The sequence below is a fragment of the Epinephelus moara genome, chromosome 5, assembly GCF_006386435.1.
Source record: "Epinephelus moara isolate mb chromosome 5, YSFRI_EMoa_1.0, whole genome shotgun sequence".
In the NCBI taxonomy this organism is placed as follows: domain Eukaryota; kingdom Metazoa; phylum Chordata; class Actinopteri; order Perciformes; family Serranidae; genus Epinephelus; species Epinephelus moara.
Window position 1 is genome coordinate 5,845,542 of NC_065510.1, and position 17,799 is coordinate 5,863,340.

General features: G+C 42.6%; 1 protein-coding gene across 6 annotated transcripts in view; it reads right to left on the reverse strand.

The window, feature by feature from the left end:
• The window catches only part of nacc1b (nucleus accumbens associated 1, BEN and BTB (POZ) domain containing b), a 31,653-nt gene that overhangs the window by 1,626 nt on the left and 12,228 nt on the right, over positions 1-17,799 (reverse strand). For 4 of the 6 annotated variants that reach the window (XM_050043353.1, XM_050043355.1, XM_050043357.1 and 1 more), the window contains exons 2-8: positions 17,042-17,192; positions 14,936-15,178; positions 12,289-12,510; positions 8,796-9,270; positions 6,154-6,451; positions 5,743-5,840; positions 4,590-5,539 (exon numbers count right to left, since the gene is read on the reverse strand). In XM_050043353.1, the coding sequence (XP_049899310.1) occupies positions 5,205-5,539; positions 5,743-5,840; positions 6,154-6,451; positions 8,796-9,270; positions 12,289-12,510; positions 14,936-15,178; positions 17,042-17,192 (1,822 nt within the window). In that variant the 3' untranslated portion in view covers positions 4,590-5,204. Of the gene's footprint in view, positions 4,554-4,589; positions 5,540-5,742; positions 5,841-6,153; positions 6,452-8,795; positions 9,271-12,288; positions 12,511-14,935; positions 15,179-17,041; positions 17,193-17,799 lie in introns of those variants that run through there. The other 2 variants (XR_007569881.1, XM_050043354.1) reach the window with 2 other exon arrangements.

The following is a 17,799-nucleotide window of genomic DNA, read 5'->3' on the forward strand; positions in this document are numbered from 1 at the left end:
GGGAGATAAATCCATTTTTAATATACTTGCTTAAACGGAAACAGAGCTTCTTAATTTATGGTCATTTAAATTACGCTGGATTACTATGAGAAACTAACTTATCTGTTGCTGTGACGTAGCCAATAGTGACTCAGCACCATCAGTAATATATTTAAAGACCTGCTGAGCACATAAAATTGAGTTCCAGCATTATAAAATTAGAGAGATAATTAGATAATCCCTCATGCAGGAGGGACCTGATCTGACAAGTTAGGAGATTTCACAATGGTCATCATCTGCTCTGGTCTCAGTCTCAACTTGTCCACACTTTGACAGAACAAGTGCACACAAACAGGAAGTTATTTCACTTTGTTGTGAGGAAATAAATTGCCTTTTGTGGCCTGGATGTAATTAACACAAAGCAGTCTAATGCAGCCCCGACACCTAAAAAAAGGATTTGAAATTTGTTTGAATCTGCCACCAATTATGTGGGATACACGGAGAAAGTTTTACCCTACTCTCTGTGTTAAATTCTAAGATATATTCTAAGATAACGAATGCACTGCACATAGTAATGGCTGTAATGGTTTGTGTATTCGTGCCAAACCATCACGGTACAGAAGTCATGGTTCAGTTCCTACAGACGCACACGGATAACACAATGTCAATTAATGCACATAAAGCTGAAACACACTTCATGAGCAGGAGTTTCATCCTATAACTTTAAGCTGTACGCAGGTGGCAACTTGTGCTGAGATTAGCGAAACAAGAGGACTGGAGTGTGAATCAGTCACACTTTGGCGAGCGCAAATAAAACGTTGGAGCTTGAAGACCGGCTTGTGGGTTCCCGTGCAGCTACAACAGCAACGGAGAGGGAGTTGTGTATAAGACAAGGATGATGTGTTGCAGTTGCTCCACACGTCCAACATGCTACATGTAGCGCTAATTCGACAGCATCACCAACATGGAATGGGTGCCGTTCTAGTTTGTGCGCCTATTAGTGAAGCGTTCTGAGCTTTTTAACCAAAAATAAATTGGCTCAGGACCCGAAAAGTTGGTTTTCTAATCGTTTATTAATCGGCGTGTCATATTCTACAGGTTGGAAAGACGAGATGGAGTCTTGAACGTTCTAGTCTTCTATGTATTCTTGTCATTAATAGTTGGTCCATGCTTATTTTTGGACAAAAACAAATGGCTGTAATAACGGAACGAAAGCTCACAGGTGATCAGTGAGATCTGCCATCTTGCTACTACTGTTTACTCCAACTGTGCATTGTGGAACGCCCTCTGCTGATGACGCTTGATTACAATGGTTTCATTCAAAAATGGGGGAAGCGCAGGCTGGGTCACTAGACAGCACCAAGGCTCTGAGAGTCCTGATCAGGACCAGTTCAAGAACCAGAGCTAATTTGGTGGAAAAGGGGTAACAGATGTGAAAAAACAAGCCATAACTCCAGCTCCTTAAGATGCAAAAGCAGAACAGGATAAAACAATTACTGGAGCAGTTGGCATTTAGATTGGCCGACAGCCCAGATAGAAATAACTGTTACACTCCTCCTAATGCACAAGTTTTATTTTTATTATTCTATTTATTTTGTATTTTCAATTTCACATCATAAGAGATGCTTTCAGTTTTATAGCCTCTTGAGACCTGCTGCCTTTTGGGAAAGTGTCCGTAAAGTGTAACACATAAGTGTATGAAAATCTTTATGGTGAAAACAGTTGAGTGATGTTGCAGACGGGCAAAATGTTACTCCGGTCCCCAGCAAGAGGAGTTTGTCTTTCTGACACGTCCAATACTGTCTGATTAACATAAATGAAGAGAAATGGATCTTTACACATTTGTTTCTTTCCACTGTACTGAACTCGCACCGAACCGTGACTCCTAAACAGGCGTGTGAACTGAGCTGTGATTTCCGTGCACCTCTAGCACACAGTAATCTGCTCAACACACACAACACAGTACATGCACTTACAGCTGGTTAGCTTTGCTTCCCTACTATTCACACTGCTGCTTTTATTGCACAGTGCCAAACAGACAGATATGTCAGGTCTGCCAGAAGAAAGAGCGCCTTTACATTGATTGTCTGAGAGAGATTTTATGATTAAAAGCTTGAAACTGGGGTCAAAACTGAGACTGTAATCTGGTGTAACAAGGTTCTGACTATCCATTTAAAACACCACAATGGTGCCGAGGAGCAAAATATTAGTGGCACTAAATAAAAAACTTCACCTGGAGCCCCTGTATTCAACTTCAGACTGAACAAGAGCAAAAAGCCCTCTTCAGGGTTTAGCTGATGACTGTATTCAGCTGCATTGTGGAATTTGGAGGTCAATTTTTCTAAAGCGAAAAGATCTCGCTCTGTATTCTTGTTATAGTTTCTGAAAGCTACCATTCAGCCACTTAAGTATCAAAGGCGCATATGACTGCAATATTCGCTTTCAGGGTTGTTTCTATGCCGACATTCTTCTGTGATTTCCATTATTTAGCAGCTTTCTGTTTATAATGCAGAGTATCGCACATGACATAAAGCTGAGAAATTAACTGTCAAAGCGACAACAAAACTTTCCGCCAGCGCAGCGACAGTTTACCTTTCCCATGATGCGGCCTCATTAAAATAAATTTAAGGTGAATGCTCACATGTGACAAACAACAAACAGCCTCTCAGCTCTGCTTCAGTGTAATTCTCCTTTAATTCCCATGCTGCTCTGGTGTACTGTAGCTGATGCGGCTGACAGCGCCCAAATGCGTATTAGCCTGCGTGTGTGTGAGTGTGTGTGCTCACCGCAGTGATGGGTGAATGAATCGACCAAGCGTGTGTGAAAACACACCGTCTGGCCTCTCTCTCTCTCTCTCTGCTGCAGCACACACACACAAAACAGCGTGGCCGCTCAAACACACACCTACACATTACACACACGGAGCTGTATTCCTTGCAATGTACCAATGCCTGAATTAGCACCTTTGTCCATGCCAGGCGAGCACGCATCCAGGCAGCAGAGCCCGAGGAAACTTGTTCTGTTAACTGGCATGGCTGCGAATATTTGGAGGGAAAACAATTTAAACACGAGCTGAAAACAAAAGAACATTGCTGCTGAATCCTCACACACACTCCACAAACACACACACACACACGACACGTTCCTAAGCTCACGGGCAGAAACTCGCTTTTGGATATTTCTTGACTTTCCTTCAGACGTTTTTTTCTAAAAAAAAAAAAAAAAGGGTGATAACCAGAGATATAAATTGGATTTTAGCTTCTATTTTTTCTCTTTTTTTGTTGCTTTTTTAAATAAAACTGCCTCTCGTCTCTCTCTGATACGTACAAAAACGTAGTTCGATTGTAATCATACCGCAGGAAATAACACAGTGCATTTATCACGCGCAAACTCTTTGACAATCATCGGTAACAAGTTTCCTCTCCCTCGGGAGGCTCGGCAAAAATCACACACATAAAAGGAAAAATTAAGAATTTAAACACAAAAATAAGAAAACTAAAATTGTCTTTTCATAAGGCCACATCCACACTAATACGTTTTTAATTTAAAACAGCTTTTTAAAATGAAAAAGATCTCTGTACTCACAAGGGTTTTAGCACCATTTTAGAAATAATCTCCCCTCATACTATCACGCCTGGAAACGCGAATCACAGGACTATTTACGTACACTTGGCAAGTGTGTGCCAATGTAAACAGGAAGCAGATTGTGTACAGCTGGTTGCTTAGTTACAGTAAATAATATGGAGATGGCAACCTGGTTGTCGAGCCATTTCTTTGCTTGGATCGACAACCAGGTGGAACTGTTACTGAAAATAACGTGAGTATAAGGCTGTCAAGGCGGTAGAAAACAGATTGGGAAGTGCTGTGAAGCAAATATGGCGGTACCAGGAGCATTATCCATCGCTGGAGGATGCCTGACAACGGCAAAAGAGCAACGTTACCCACACATGAAGGATGAAATCACAAAAGTATGTAGAATTAGCTATAAATTTTTGGATTGACACCTTGTGACCGATAAGACCCAATCTTATCTCAGTTTCCTCATGTCAAGACTACAACCCAACCCCGGGGTTTTCAAACGTTAACGGGGTCAGCAGTGTTTTCAAAGCTCTCCGTTTTAGGGAAGCCAAAGAGTAGTGTGGACGCCAGGTGTAAACGTAGCAACAGTCATGTGTTTTAACACAAAAGCATATTATTGTGGATGTAGTCTACGGGTCAAAAAACAAGGGGAAGTTCAGGCGAAAAAGTTTTTAGTCAATCAAATATTAGTTTTTTCCCGTCTCCCGCCACACTGTCAGTCAGAACTCCCCAGCAGCTCTCTAAAAGGCTGGCAGGTCAGTTTCCCAGCATGCTCGGCTGGGGTTGAAGAGCAGGGTTTGTGGGGTCGGGCGGAGGTCGGGGAGATCATAAACCATGCCAATATACATATTAATATTCATTTCAACCCCTGACCTCATCAATCCCACGCTCTCCGAGAAGCTTTCATCTGGCGTCCAGATGAAATAAAGCAAAAACAGACAAATAAAAAAAAAAAAAAAAAAAAAAAAAAAGGGCTCTGTACAAACTCACTCGACCTCCACTGACTTACAACACTGTTGTTTTTNTACAAACTCACTCGACCTCCACTGACTTACAACGCTGCGGTTCGGATGCTTCACCACGCATACATTCAATATCAAAAACAACAGTGTTACCGGAGTTTGGGGAAGGAAATATCACGTTCTCCAAACAGGATTACCCCCCCACCCCCCACCCCCCAGGGAATGTCTGTGATTGATTATGGTAAGAAACGGGCCTTAGTGACAGTACACACTTTAGAAAACATAAAAAATAAAGGCTGAAACAATCAGTTTCTGAAAGGTTGCAGAGGAGTGAGGAGGTGTGTGTGGGGGGGTATGACCTCCTCCCTCTGCTACCTTTCTCTCCATCTTTCCATCTCTCTCCACCAGAAAAGGAAGGAGGAACAACCCAAAGTGAGGCATTCTGGGCCGTCGAGAGAGACAGAAACGTGGACAAACGAAGGAGGGAAAGCAGAACAAACTGACCAGAAGAGGTGTAAAAGAAGAAACAGACCCCCCAAACACACGGCGGCGAGGGGAGGAGTGACAACTGTCATCACGACCAAAGCGGCCACCGTTCTCTACTCATCGCCCCCAGAGAAATGCCATCCCTCCCTCCATCAAATCTGTCCATCTGTCCACTCATCTATCTGTCCGTTCACTCACTCAAAACAAAGTGCTGCCGTCTCCTCCCGCCCCCTGGAGGGCGTCTGGTTGCGTGGCTCCACCTCCCGCTTCATTGTGGTTGGCGGCCGCGGCTGCTGCCGCCGCCACCGCTTCCAGGGAGGCGGGGTCGAAGCCTTGCTCCGCCCCCAGCGCGTCGGCCTCCATCTTCACGCTGTCGGCCAGGAAGGCGGAGTAGGCGTCGCTGTCGGCCATCAGCAGTTTGAGCTTGGGGATCCAGCTCTTGCGGACGACGCGGCGCGCGTTGGTGCACATGTCGGCTGCGATGGCGTTCATCTCACTCTCCTTGAAGCTCGGCGCAAAGTTCTGGCAGTAAACTGGAGAAAAGAGACGAGGTGAAAAATGGAAAAAGAGGAAGAAAGAAACCACAAGGCAAACACTAAATGAATGGATGGCGAGGAGTCTTAAAATTCCAAAGCTGTAAAGATCAACTCTGCAGCAGGCCGCTCCAAAATCTGACTGAGATGTAACTGACAGTATTTATGGTGTCAAAAACTGTGTGTGTCTCTGTATGACTCACATTTGACAGCATGCAGCACTCTGTTGTCCAGGGGTTTACGACTGGGGTCGTTGGTTGAAGAGCGGATGCCAGTTCCACAGCTGTTAGCCAGAGTGCTCCTGAGCAAGGCAAAAACAAAAACAGATGATGTACGGAACACATTAAATAACCATTAAATCAGTTTAAAGGAAACTAAAAGATGAGCTTCAAAAACTAAATTTCCTGACCTCAGTGAGTTGATGAAAAATTGACTCAAAGCCAAAAGTGGATTGACTCCAGTTGAAGTCTAGTTCACAGCCTGCAGTCTATCATTTGCTGCAGCTTACACACACACACACACACACACACACACACACACACACACACACACACACACACACACACAAACTGACAAACCAAATACATGGCAGGTAAAGCGTGTTGACCACTGACCTGTCGAAAAACGCGGCCAGCAGGCGTCTGAGCAGCACTTTGTGGCGGGTGCCGGCACTGACGTGGCAGTTCATGAGCTGGGCGCGGGAGATGTACACGGAGGTGCCGCTCACCAGCTCCAGCTTCTCGGCCGGGTCGCCCTCCTCGTACATCTTCGGGTGGCAGCGGTTCCCGATCTGGCTGATGAGCTCGGCGGGCAGTGACGCCAAGTCCTGCCTGGACCGCGCCCCCCTGCCGCCTCGCCCGCCGCCTGAGTCTGGAGCCAAGTCAGGAAGAGCCTCCACCCGCTCCCCGACCACTGAGGAGGGAGGATTATGTGTTGTTAGCAGTTTTTTACTTACATTTAGGGCTGGGTGTCATTTCAAAAAGATATTTTTTGGGGCTTCTTGCTTTTACTTGATAGGACAGCTGTAGTGTGAAAGAGGCAAAGAGAGGGCGAATGACATGCAGCAAAGGGCCGTGGGTTGGAATTGATCCTGCGGTCACTGCGGCAAGGACGCAGCCTTTGTATATGGGGTGCCTGCTCTACCAGGTGCCCTGTCTGCCCTACCCCGTCATTTCAAATTTGACTATTCTAGTGCCAGAGTCTCAGAGCAGATACAAAACCCTGCTTATTGGGATATTAACTTTTTTACCCACAAAACAAAAGGAAAAGATGCAAACTTCTCAAATATTAAAAGCAGTCATATAAAAACACTAAGGACATAAAAACATTTCAGTTTTGCTGCTCAAATTAAATTACTGAAATGAATATGTATGCTAATGACAAAAATACTGATTAGCATCTGTCGTGTAAGACTGTAGGGCTCTAACCGTAACCCCTGTCTGCAGCTTTTTGACTGAGTCAACATGCTGAACCCGTGTCGGGCTGCTGTAGACCCTCAGTCAGTGGAATTACTCTCAGTGGAGATTCAACTTAGGGCACGAAATGGACACGAGGTAGGCAAACAAACAGCTAAAGTCAAGAGGATGTGAGATCAAAACAAAGGTGTTATATTAGGTAAGATTATTGTTTTTAGCCACTGAGCAGCAGAAACAGATTGTGATTGTGTAAGTGTAAGGCGCCCGGGCTTTGTCGTTAACGTGCTAACTGGCTAACGAGCGTCTTAAATCCGTCCTGCTGGTTTCTAAGTTCCCCTTTTTGGATGATGAGTACAGGCTACCACTTGCACTGTCATGCAGGTGCAGAGTGTACGCACTAGTTGGTCTTTGGTTGTAGTCTTTGCTGTGTGTTCAAGTCAAACTTTCTGGCTGAGACACAGGCAACGTCAGGTGACACAACAGTCGGCCTTTATTGACACTAGTTCTTTGATTTGTGCCTCGACCAACCAGTCGAGTTAAAGTTTAAATCCATGTTTCCAGACTCGTATAACATATGCACTGAGGACTTAAAGGAGTTTAAGTATTGTGTGTTTTTCAGCACAATTAAAGTTATCACTAAATGAATATGTACGTTTCTAGTGAATGAGTTCCAGTGAGAAACATTCTGTCTTCACTTAGAGACTATTTGCGAACACCCAATATTAATGTCACCAATTCAGTATCCGACCAAATGTCTCCCCTTCTGTTCCTGAGATATGGCGTTGAATAATGGCCAGAAAAGTGTTTTTGTAGAACATTATGATGTCACAGTGAAGCTGACCTTTGACCTTTCGGTTATAAAATGCCATCTCTTCTGTGTGTGTGTGTGTGACATCTGTGTGTAATTATGTCATCATTAGCATATGAATTCTTGTGTGAGGTCAAAGTGACCTTGAAATTTGACCACCAGACTCTAATCACTTCATCCTCCAGTCCAAGTGGACATTGGTGCCAAATGTAAAGATATTCCCCAGAAGGCGCTCCCGAGAATCACGAGACGTTCTAGACATACGGACAACCCGAAAACATAATGCCTCCGGCTGTGGCTGGCGCAGACATGAAAAAACCCTCGGTGCTCTAATTTTAACCATTATATAAGTGAGATAATTCACAAGTGTATGTTGAAAGGATTGTAGCACAGAGGAGATCACACTCCACTTTGCATCGGGCGCTTCTTTGCCTCCATTCATGCATTAAAACCATTAAGTGCACTTTGTAAAGTGTTTTTAATCTTACTTTAGTAGGTTGAAATTAGAGAATATAACTCAAACTCTCTCGTGATTCAGTTCTAGGTCACTGGAGACATGTGGACTAATGTCCTGAGCAACTTCTTTCCCCATATATTTTAAATCCATCCAGGACCTTTGACTTAAAAAGGCCCTTTGACCCTTGACCTCCTGTTGTTGATGCTGTTTGGCTGCTTTAAAGCTCATTTCTCGCTCATTTTAAATAATCTTTGGTTTGTATAACCATCAGCGCTCTGAATATTTAACACCAAACAACCATCTGATCGTCCTTTTGATTAAATAAACTATCAACAATTCATAAGCTTTAGGCAGCATCCACACCACTTCCACTGGTTTCTGTGTTTTGAACCTTTCATTCTCCTCAACATCCTGAGAAGTTTGGATAAACAATCCCTACAGGACTGGTGCTTATAAACACTCCACAGTGAGAGTTACACATCACAAGACAAAAACTTTACATTTACATGAAACACAGTAACCGTGAAGTGAACTCACACTCTCAGTCAGATGTGTTCACCTGCTGTGGGAGCTTACCTGCCGCTCCAGCGTTCAGCATGCTGTACATGGTGTACATGTTGCAGATCTGTCTGTACTGCTCTTCGGCGCTCTCGTCCGCCACGTCGTCCTCTTCCTCGTCGTCGTGGTAACTGATTGGGGAGTCGCTGGTGTACATGCTCAGTGTGCCCGGGCTGGTGCCTTCGGGGGTGCCGCCGTTGTTGTTGTTGTTGTTGTGGTTACTGTTGAGTCCAGCTCCTCCCATTGAAGTGGGAACGCTGGCACCGCTGCCGCTGCCCACCATGGCAGCATTGGCTGCAGGTCCACGCCCAGAGGCATCCTGGGTGGCGTTGTTGGAGGAAGAGGACGAAGAGGAGGAGGAAGAGTAGCGTGCAGCCTTCCTCATCCCACCGCCCCCACCCCCTCCGGAACCACCTCCGCTGTCACGGTTGCCCCCTTCCCACAGCCGCTTGGCCACGGGGGTGCAGACCACCGAGTAGGGAGAGCCCTCCTGCTGAGGAGAGAGAAACGCAGCTTATTCATCTTTATTGCTTAAAAAAACAAAAAAAAAACAATCAACGAACATAAACCAACTATTTTGTTTTTCCCACATAAAGAGTAACTCTGAAAAGGGTCTGGAGGCAGATCTATTCTTTCTCAGAAATTGTGGATCTGTCCTTTGCCCGGCCCACCACCGCTGCTTGCTGCACGTTTGGCTGTCAGCTTTCTCCAGTGCTTCTTGCTCCAGGTTGACCAGTGAAAGAGCAGTACACACCAAGACGACTAGTGTTAACATTAGATCAGTGGTTCCCAACTGGTCCAACCACGGGGTCCTGATTGCTCTTTAGCCATTAGTTTAAGGTCCATGAAGTTTAATACATTCAAGGTCATACTTGCGTTTGGCCATGTCGTCAAACTAGTTTGCTGTGTTTGTCACATAGCTGTCAATTAGTCACTCACTCTGCAGCAGGAAACAGCACTTCAAAGTAAAAGCTTTGTGCACCAAAATCAGCAATTAGCTTAGATTAAGTAGAGTTAGTATTTTTTATTTGTTTATGTTGTTTGTTAGCTTGTTAGCATGTGGGCTAACTGGAGGTGGCCGACGCAGCATTAGTGTTTGTCAAACACACAATAATATCTGCTACAATAAGTTTGTTAGGTTTTGTTTTTTGGTAGATAGTGGGAGGAAGCTCCAGGGTCCAGATTACATCCAAAAACTGCACACTGCACCATGTTTGCTGTCAAAACTTTCACTTTGCTAATGCTAACTTTGCTCTCTGTACTAACGTCTCTGCTTTGTGCTGGAGGTTTTAGGTTTCTCTGCAGTGTGGTGTCAAAGTCATAACCCCATCAATATGGGTTTCCCATGTGATTGGCGTCCATATTATAAAACTTTAGTGCTAAATTAGTGCATGTATGCAGGATTTTTAAACGTGGGAACACCTGCTAAATATAGCCGATAGACTCTGTTCCCATTGCCAGAGTCCAGCGAAGATATTCTGGTGGTTACCTTTTCGGTCCCTATTTTAAACTTGATGCCAACTACATTTGGATCAATGTCCAAGCTCTGCTTGAACGGAAACGGATGGTATTTTGCAGCGGCCTGTCATTGCATCTCACCGTTAGGGGCTAAAGTTAGCGTGTCCAACCTGGTGCTGTATTTCCATTGCTGCCAATTAGCACTGAAGCTGATAAATACCTCTGGCTACTTCAGAGTCATTTGACCCAGGTGTGAATGCCGATTGTAGCTTTCATATTAAATATAAAAGCCAGATGTTGGTGCCTAATCTAGCTTGTGTCGCGTTCCTTTGAATCTTAGATTTTTGGGAAGTGCACAGACATCGCCCCCTTCAGTAGAAGAATGTGGAAAACACCTCTCTAGTGACAAACTTTGCACAGATACAGGTCAGTACAGCCAAGGGGTCATAAACATAAGAAAAAAACATTTTTAAGTGGAGGGGGACTTAAAATGAGAAAGCAGCCAATTTAAAAACAAGGCTGACATTTAATGCAAACTTTTAATGCCGAACAGTTTACACTGGCTGCTACAGATACATTTCAGTAAGAAGGAAAATGGATTGAGATTCGATACTCAGCTGCACTTGCTAAGCGCCACATGGTAGTTACATTAGTCTTTGGCAAATAAATCCATAAACCTCTCCCACTTCACTGGTTGCTGAAATGTCAAATAAAATTTATAAGATTCTCTTATGCAAGTCTGTAACTGTGAGCAAACCTCAGCGTGCCTCTAATGCTGACTGCAAGAAAAGGCTGGTGTCTACATTAACACAAATCAGCGTCACAAAACGATGAAGAACATGCCAACTGCGTCTTTCCAAAGCCGTTAACAGATTAAGCCGTATGTATGAATTTTGTCTGTGGTACTCGCATGTCTAGAGCAAAACTTTATGGTGATGATCACACTGCTCTCAGTGTAGACTCTGCCTGTGCTGAAAGTGAGGACTGTAGCAGACACACTGATATGCAGATTTAGCACCCAACATCACATGGCAACTATTTTTGCCAGATGCTTTTCTCTGAATCAAATGACAAGAAACTGGTTTCTCCACTTCCTCTTTAAGCTGTATTTTAAGTAGCCTGACTCAACACTTCTTTTTTCTTTTTTTTTAATAAAGATTTACAGTCCTCTATTCACTGTACAAGTGAGTGAGCAGGTTTCAACCTGAAACTAAATTTGAAACTTCCAGTGTATGTTTAATAAGTACACATGACACCACCATGAAAATGAAAATATGCTCTGTTTATATAGCCTGGGTTTTAGAAGGTAGGTGTCTTTAGTTTACCAGCTTTCAGCAGGTGAGCAAAAATCCAAATATGTATAATTTCTTGTCACTTTCTCTGCAATAAAACAAAATTAGGTAAATAAAAAAACACGGGAAATCCATTCTAGTGTTTGTATGAGGAGGTTTTATGTGACGATAAATGAAGTGAGACAAAGTGTTTACTACAGCTTGTGCTCCTTTAACACCCACAGCTCATTAATATGGATGGTAATATGAAAACACACACACCATGCTTGTGTCTTCATAGTAAGGCTCTTTGAGACCTTCAGTTAAAGCTCTTACAAAGCAACTGCACACAATTTAAATGACGACCTTTGACATCTGAAATGATTTATTTCTTTGCTTGAAAAACTTTGTGAAATCGTCTTTGCCATATTTCAAAAATAACCTTCAGGTTATAATTTGTCCAAAAGTATAGATATATGGTGTTTTTCAAATAAGCTTTTCAGCCGCCGTAACAACAGGCAGATTAATTTTTTTTGTAGCTGGAGCTACTTGGAGCGAGATTTCCTTGAAAATCTATCAAAGCCTTTTCAAATCCCAAACTCAAAGAGACACCTACTCATGATGCCCCCTTTTCAAATGACGTGAATACAGAATTATATTTTATTATTTTTACAGGCTATTTTACATAATTCACAAATTTAAAAAAAAAAAGCTTTAGATGTTGTTAATTACCTCATCAGTGCAACACTTTGCTTGTTTTAAGATGATCAGAAACAGCCTACCTGCTGCGGCTGTGGGGTGGGCTGAGGTGTGGAGGCCGTCTGTTCTGTCTTCACCTTGGACACCAGTGGGAGGGGCGTCAGGCAAGAGGCGGGCCTCCCCGCGGCTGGGGCAACGACGCCGACTCCCCCACCTCCCATTGTTTGAGTGACGGGGCTCTGAGGCTCGGAGGGCGGGGTCTCCTCAGTATGGAGACCCTGGGAGTCACAGCTTGGAGATGAGACCTGGAGGTGTGGCCACATAAATTTCATTAGTATCATTACTAGGGCTGTGACTCGCGATTATTTTCATTATTGATTGATCTGCCTATTATTGTATCAATTAATCGTTTAATCAATTAAATGTCAGAAAACAGTGAAACATGCGCTGTGTAATTTCCCAGAGCTCAATGTGACGTCTCCAAATGTTATGTTTCATCCGACCAACAGTCCAAACAGCCAAAGCTATTCAGGTTATTATCATGTGTGACAAAGAAGAGCATCAAGCTCTCACATTTAAAGGAACAGTGTATAACATTTAGAGGCTTTAGTGGCATCTAGTGGTGAGAATTGAAAATTGCAACAGCTGAACTTTTTCTTGTTAATATTCCCCCAGTGTTCATTGTTCAGGAGGTTTTTACCAGGAGCCGAATTATCCGTTAAGGTCTCCTCCTCTCCAAAACAAATGGACCTTGTAATTTAAATCGTTAAAAACACTGAATAAAGCAGTTTCACATTTATAAAATCTATGTTTTTCTGACCCTCTCGTCACGGATGGGCTGCTAACTAAGGTGGACGATGCGAAAACGTGAATGGCCCTATCTAGAGCCAATGTTTTGTTTGTCAATGATACCTATGTAGATATAAATGGCTCATTCTAAGGTAACAAAAACACAACGATTCTTATTTTCAGGTTATTATACACCGAAGAAAACATACTTATTATATTACATTTGTGCCAATATATCCTCCTAAATCCTACACACTGGACTAACGTTTGGCTTTTTTGCTTAAAAAATTATCATTATTCGATTATCAGAATATTTTTTGATTAAACTCATGTTGATCGACGATAAGTCGCGACCATAATGATTACTTATGACAATATATATATAATATGATGCCATGTAGGGCTGAAATGATTCCTCAAGAAACTCGAGTAACTTGATTACTGAAAATCATTGGTGCAAATTATCTGCATTGAAGCTTCATTTAATCTATAAAACAATATACAGAGCACTGTTTTTTGCACGGATGATTATTACTGTGGCACAATGTGCTTAAGCTGAAGTAGACATCTCAAAATGCATTCATGCACAAAACAGAAGATGTGATTTGATAGCGCATTTTGCAAAATGAAGAAAGAGGGAGAAAAGCAAGCGGCAAAGAGAAGAGTAAGGCCAGAGAAAAGGACAAAGTGTCCAAAGTTTGGGATCATTTCAAAATGAAACTAAATTAAAACTCTGTACAGTGCGACCACTGTAAAACCAAACCAGGTTACCACAATAGCTTGACATCAATACTTCAGCATCTAAACAAAAAGCATCCATTCCACAGAGCGGACCCAATACAAGGTTAACGTTAGCATTAACATTAGCTTCCCACCAGGCTGCCAGTGCCTGGAGCTCCCCGCTCATCTGCTAACAAAAGTCCACCAGGTAACGCAAACCCCAGGTACCACCACCAACAGATGAGCAGGGGAGAGCACAGAGAGCAGCTACCATTCATCTGCACACACTGCGGTGACACAGAGCTGTTTGAAAACAAGGTAAAGCCATCACGTACTATATCACCATCCAAAATCTAAGTCGATATCTGGTCTGATATCATGATATGGCTTCAATATTGATACATTGCCCAGCCCTAAGATTGATTAATCAATGATGAAATAATTGTTAGTTGCAGACCTGGTTTATGTTCCTGAAATAAGGTATCAAAAAAAAAAAAAAATCAGGTTTTGTTATTTGGTAACACAAAGCTCTGTCATCATATCAACATTAGTAGTGAACATTCTGAAAAAGATACACTACCCAATCATAAATCAGATTTTTGCCCAGTAATATAAATGACAAGTATACAGTGCTTTGGTACAAAACTACTTTCACCACACAACAAGCTGGACAGACTTTTAGCATCAAACACAAGTTCTCAATATTCCTCGCTGGCTTGCCAAAGTGGCTGCTGGAGAAGCCAAACTCTACAAAACACCACTATGTCTGATAACCAGTATTTCAAGACCAGTGAGCTCGTACCACATTAACTCTGTGTCTGGAGGTGTTAAGGGGTACTTTCAGGGAAATCAGTGTTCCTCATTAATATGTAGATTTATGCAGCAAGGCACTCCAAATCTAATCAGATCATCTGCTACTATAGAGAGTACCTGTAGTGTCAGTGTGATGTTTCAATTATTCTGGAGTCACGAGAACGTGTCCGCAAACACAGACACCCCTATGACAACAGAATGCCATGCATAATGTCACGCACACAACAGGTGTCGCGGTGGCAGCACATAAAACACCTATTTTATTCATGACTGGTTCATATGTAGCATGATTACAAGTTATTTAAAGGGATCTTGTATGTATAGAAAAAATCCTGTGTACGTATAACCCTTTAACCAATAGTTCTAAGCCTTATATTGTTGTTTATGAATGCTTCATCAGCAGGTTACCTTGAGGAAAAACTCTGTGCCTTTCTCCATGATCTGTTGGATCTGGAGGAAGCCAGCGGTGTACATGAGGAGGAACTGGTCTCCAACGTTCATGCTGAGGCGTCCTGTGTAGCAGAAGGCCAGGATCTGCTGGAAGCTCTGCGGCTGCACGGCCGGGGGCAGCTCCACCACCGAGCTCTTCCCTCCGGCATTGAACAGATCCCGGAAGTAGGAGCTGCTGGCTGCCAGCACCGCACGGTGGGCCTGAGGGGTAAACAGCAGGGAGAGGCAAGTGTAAAAATATGTCGAGTCTGATTGAAATCCATGCGGGGTGAATATCATGATCCATATCATGACACACAGCTGATCTGGTTCGAACTCACTTGTGTATGCAGTCAAGTATAAGGAGGTAGAAAGAAACCACTAACAACATGTAGAAGACTGGCTTCATCTCCATCATGTTTACAGTGACCCTACCTTGTGGAAAAAGATACTGATCATATCTAACTGAAAAGGACTCATTTCCCATTACAGTGCATTCTGACGTACAGCCAAATTTCTAATTGTAGCCTTACAAATTGAAATAGAATTGAATGGAGGCAAAGCCAAAGATTTATTCCCCCCAGTGAGAGAGGTGGCCAGAGGGAGATCAGAAAATCTATTAGAAATTATTTAAAGCAGGACTCTGGCAGATTTTGACCTGGGTCATATTTCCCTGTCTCGCCAATTGATTCTGACCAAAAATCTTGTCAATATCTTCGCTGTGGAGCTAATTACGCCTTACTGCAGCCCTCACAACCAGTCCTTCAGGCCCCATGAACAACTAGAAACATGAATACAAAAAACCTTCCAAAGCATGTTGTTTTTAACACAGAAAGTGCACGCTTTGGCAAGAAAAAAGTCTGCAAAGAATATGAAAAATGAAACTATTTATTTATAGTTTTGATTCTAACTCTACTTTGGCCACTCCTTTTGTCTTGTTTAAAAATAAAGCCAATATGAGTAAAGATTTAAATATTATTTAGCTTTAAAGCTGCTTCCTCTTCTTAAACTACAAGTTTATATTTCAAGATAATGCTATAGTAGATTATGCTAAATAATTGACACCCATGAGCTTGTTACTTAGCAGGCAAGATGACCAATAAGCCAATGCCCCGGAAAAAATACTAATAATCGTTCTTTAGCCACCAATTACTCTACTGCAGGTAATGAGTGAGTTGAGTTAGGTGGAAGTTAAACTTCTGCGTCAAATCGGCGCAGACATGTGCCTCTCCAGAAATCTAACTACCATTTCCCTCAGTGGAAATTAAGCTTTTATTTATTTTAATTTCAGATAAGAAACCATAAGAAACCACATAAAAATAGCATTTTAAGTCTTGTGTGTCATTTATCCTGGCTTCATATGCGCAGAGGAAATCTCCGCTTGTCACTAGGCTAATTTATACAATGTAAAATGCCATAGACTTGTGCTAATAACGTTAGCATGTTGTATTTGTTTGGAAAACGTGTTAAGTATAAGACAGTTGTTTTGTTGGTGAATCTTGTGAGCTGAATTGTGTGACATTACCTTTGTTAAATGTTGCTGTTGTCCCTAGCTTAGATAGAGAGTAGATAGAGGTTTGCTAGCCGCTAGGCTAATTTATACAATGTAAAATGCCATAGGCTTGTGCTAAAAACAGTAGCATGTTGTATTTGTGGGGGAAATGTGTCCAGATAAAGACAAGTGTTTGCCTGTGAATGCTGCGGGTTATAGTGAAGCTGATTTGTGTACTTGTGTTTGAAATTGTTTCTATTAAGCCATGTTTAATGTGTGTTTAATGTGTGTTTAATGTGTGTTTTGAATCAACTAAACTTAACCGCACTTCACAGAAACGTCTGTCGCTGACTAGTGTTTGGAGGTGTAACTGCAGAGCGATAAAGACACACCACCGCACAAGCAGAAATGCTCACAATGGTGTGGGCCACATGAGTAGAATAGGGCGTACAGTCTGCCGCACAAATATAAATCCCCCTTAAGTGGTCACACTGTGCAGTTCCTAGGTGAAGTTTCTGTGCAACACTGGCATAAGTTGCCATTTGTTAACATTGTTAACAGTTAAATTAACAGTTAAAAAAAGACTTTGGGACCTTGAAGGCATGTCCCTTGACGACCACGGAGACATCACAGTAGAGGCCCTGCAGCCGCTGTTCGTTCAGACACTCCAGGATGTTGTTGCCAAAGTTAGGGATCGCCATCTGCAGCGTCTGAGCCATAACGCTCTGCCCAGCACCACAGGGTCTGCGGGAAACAGAAAAGTAGAAGTTAGAGTACTGACCTTTCAGCACTGAAAGGTTACAGAGAGAGGAACGGATAGGATGTATGACAGACAAATCGAGAGAAGAAGGTGATATCTGGAGGGAGGGAGGGATACGTAGATCAGGGCTTGAAATACTTATTTTCTGTGTGCATGCACTGGTGCATGTAGTTTTAAAAATTACATGTAGCAATTGCTTTTTAACACCATTTTTTACTGCACCATTTGGTGTATAAGTCCTTCTTTTTCAAAAGAAATCCATTGTTGTCTACTGCTTTGTTTTCTTCTTTATGAGAGTTCCAATATGAGAAAATTGTCAGTCTGTCCATCCAAGGATCCTGAAAGGATTACACTGACATTTTCTGCAAACCTCTGAAAAAGAAACATTTATTCATTTAAGTTTATGAGAGTTTAAAAATTAAGACATTTTGTGTCATCTGAGCAAATGTTCCCTGTTCAGTAGTTAAACTGCTTCAAAATGTACAAATTGTATAGGAATATTTTGATCAGAAATCCATCGCGCTTTCAGCAAAAATTATATGGAAACGGTTTTAAAAAATTCGGGCTTATCTGGTGACATCACCTAATCAA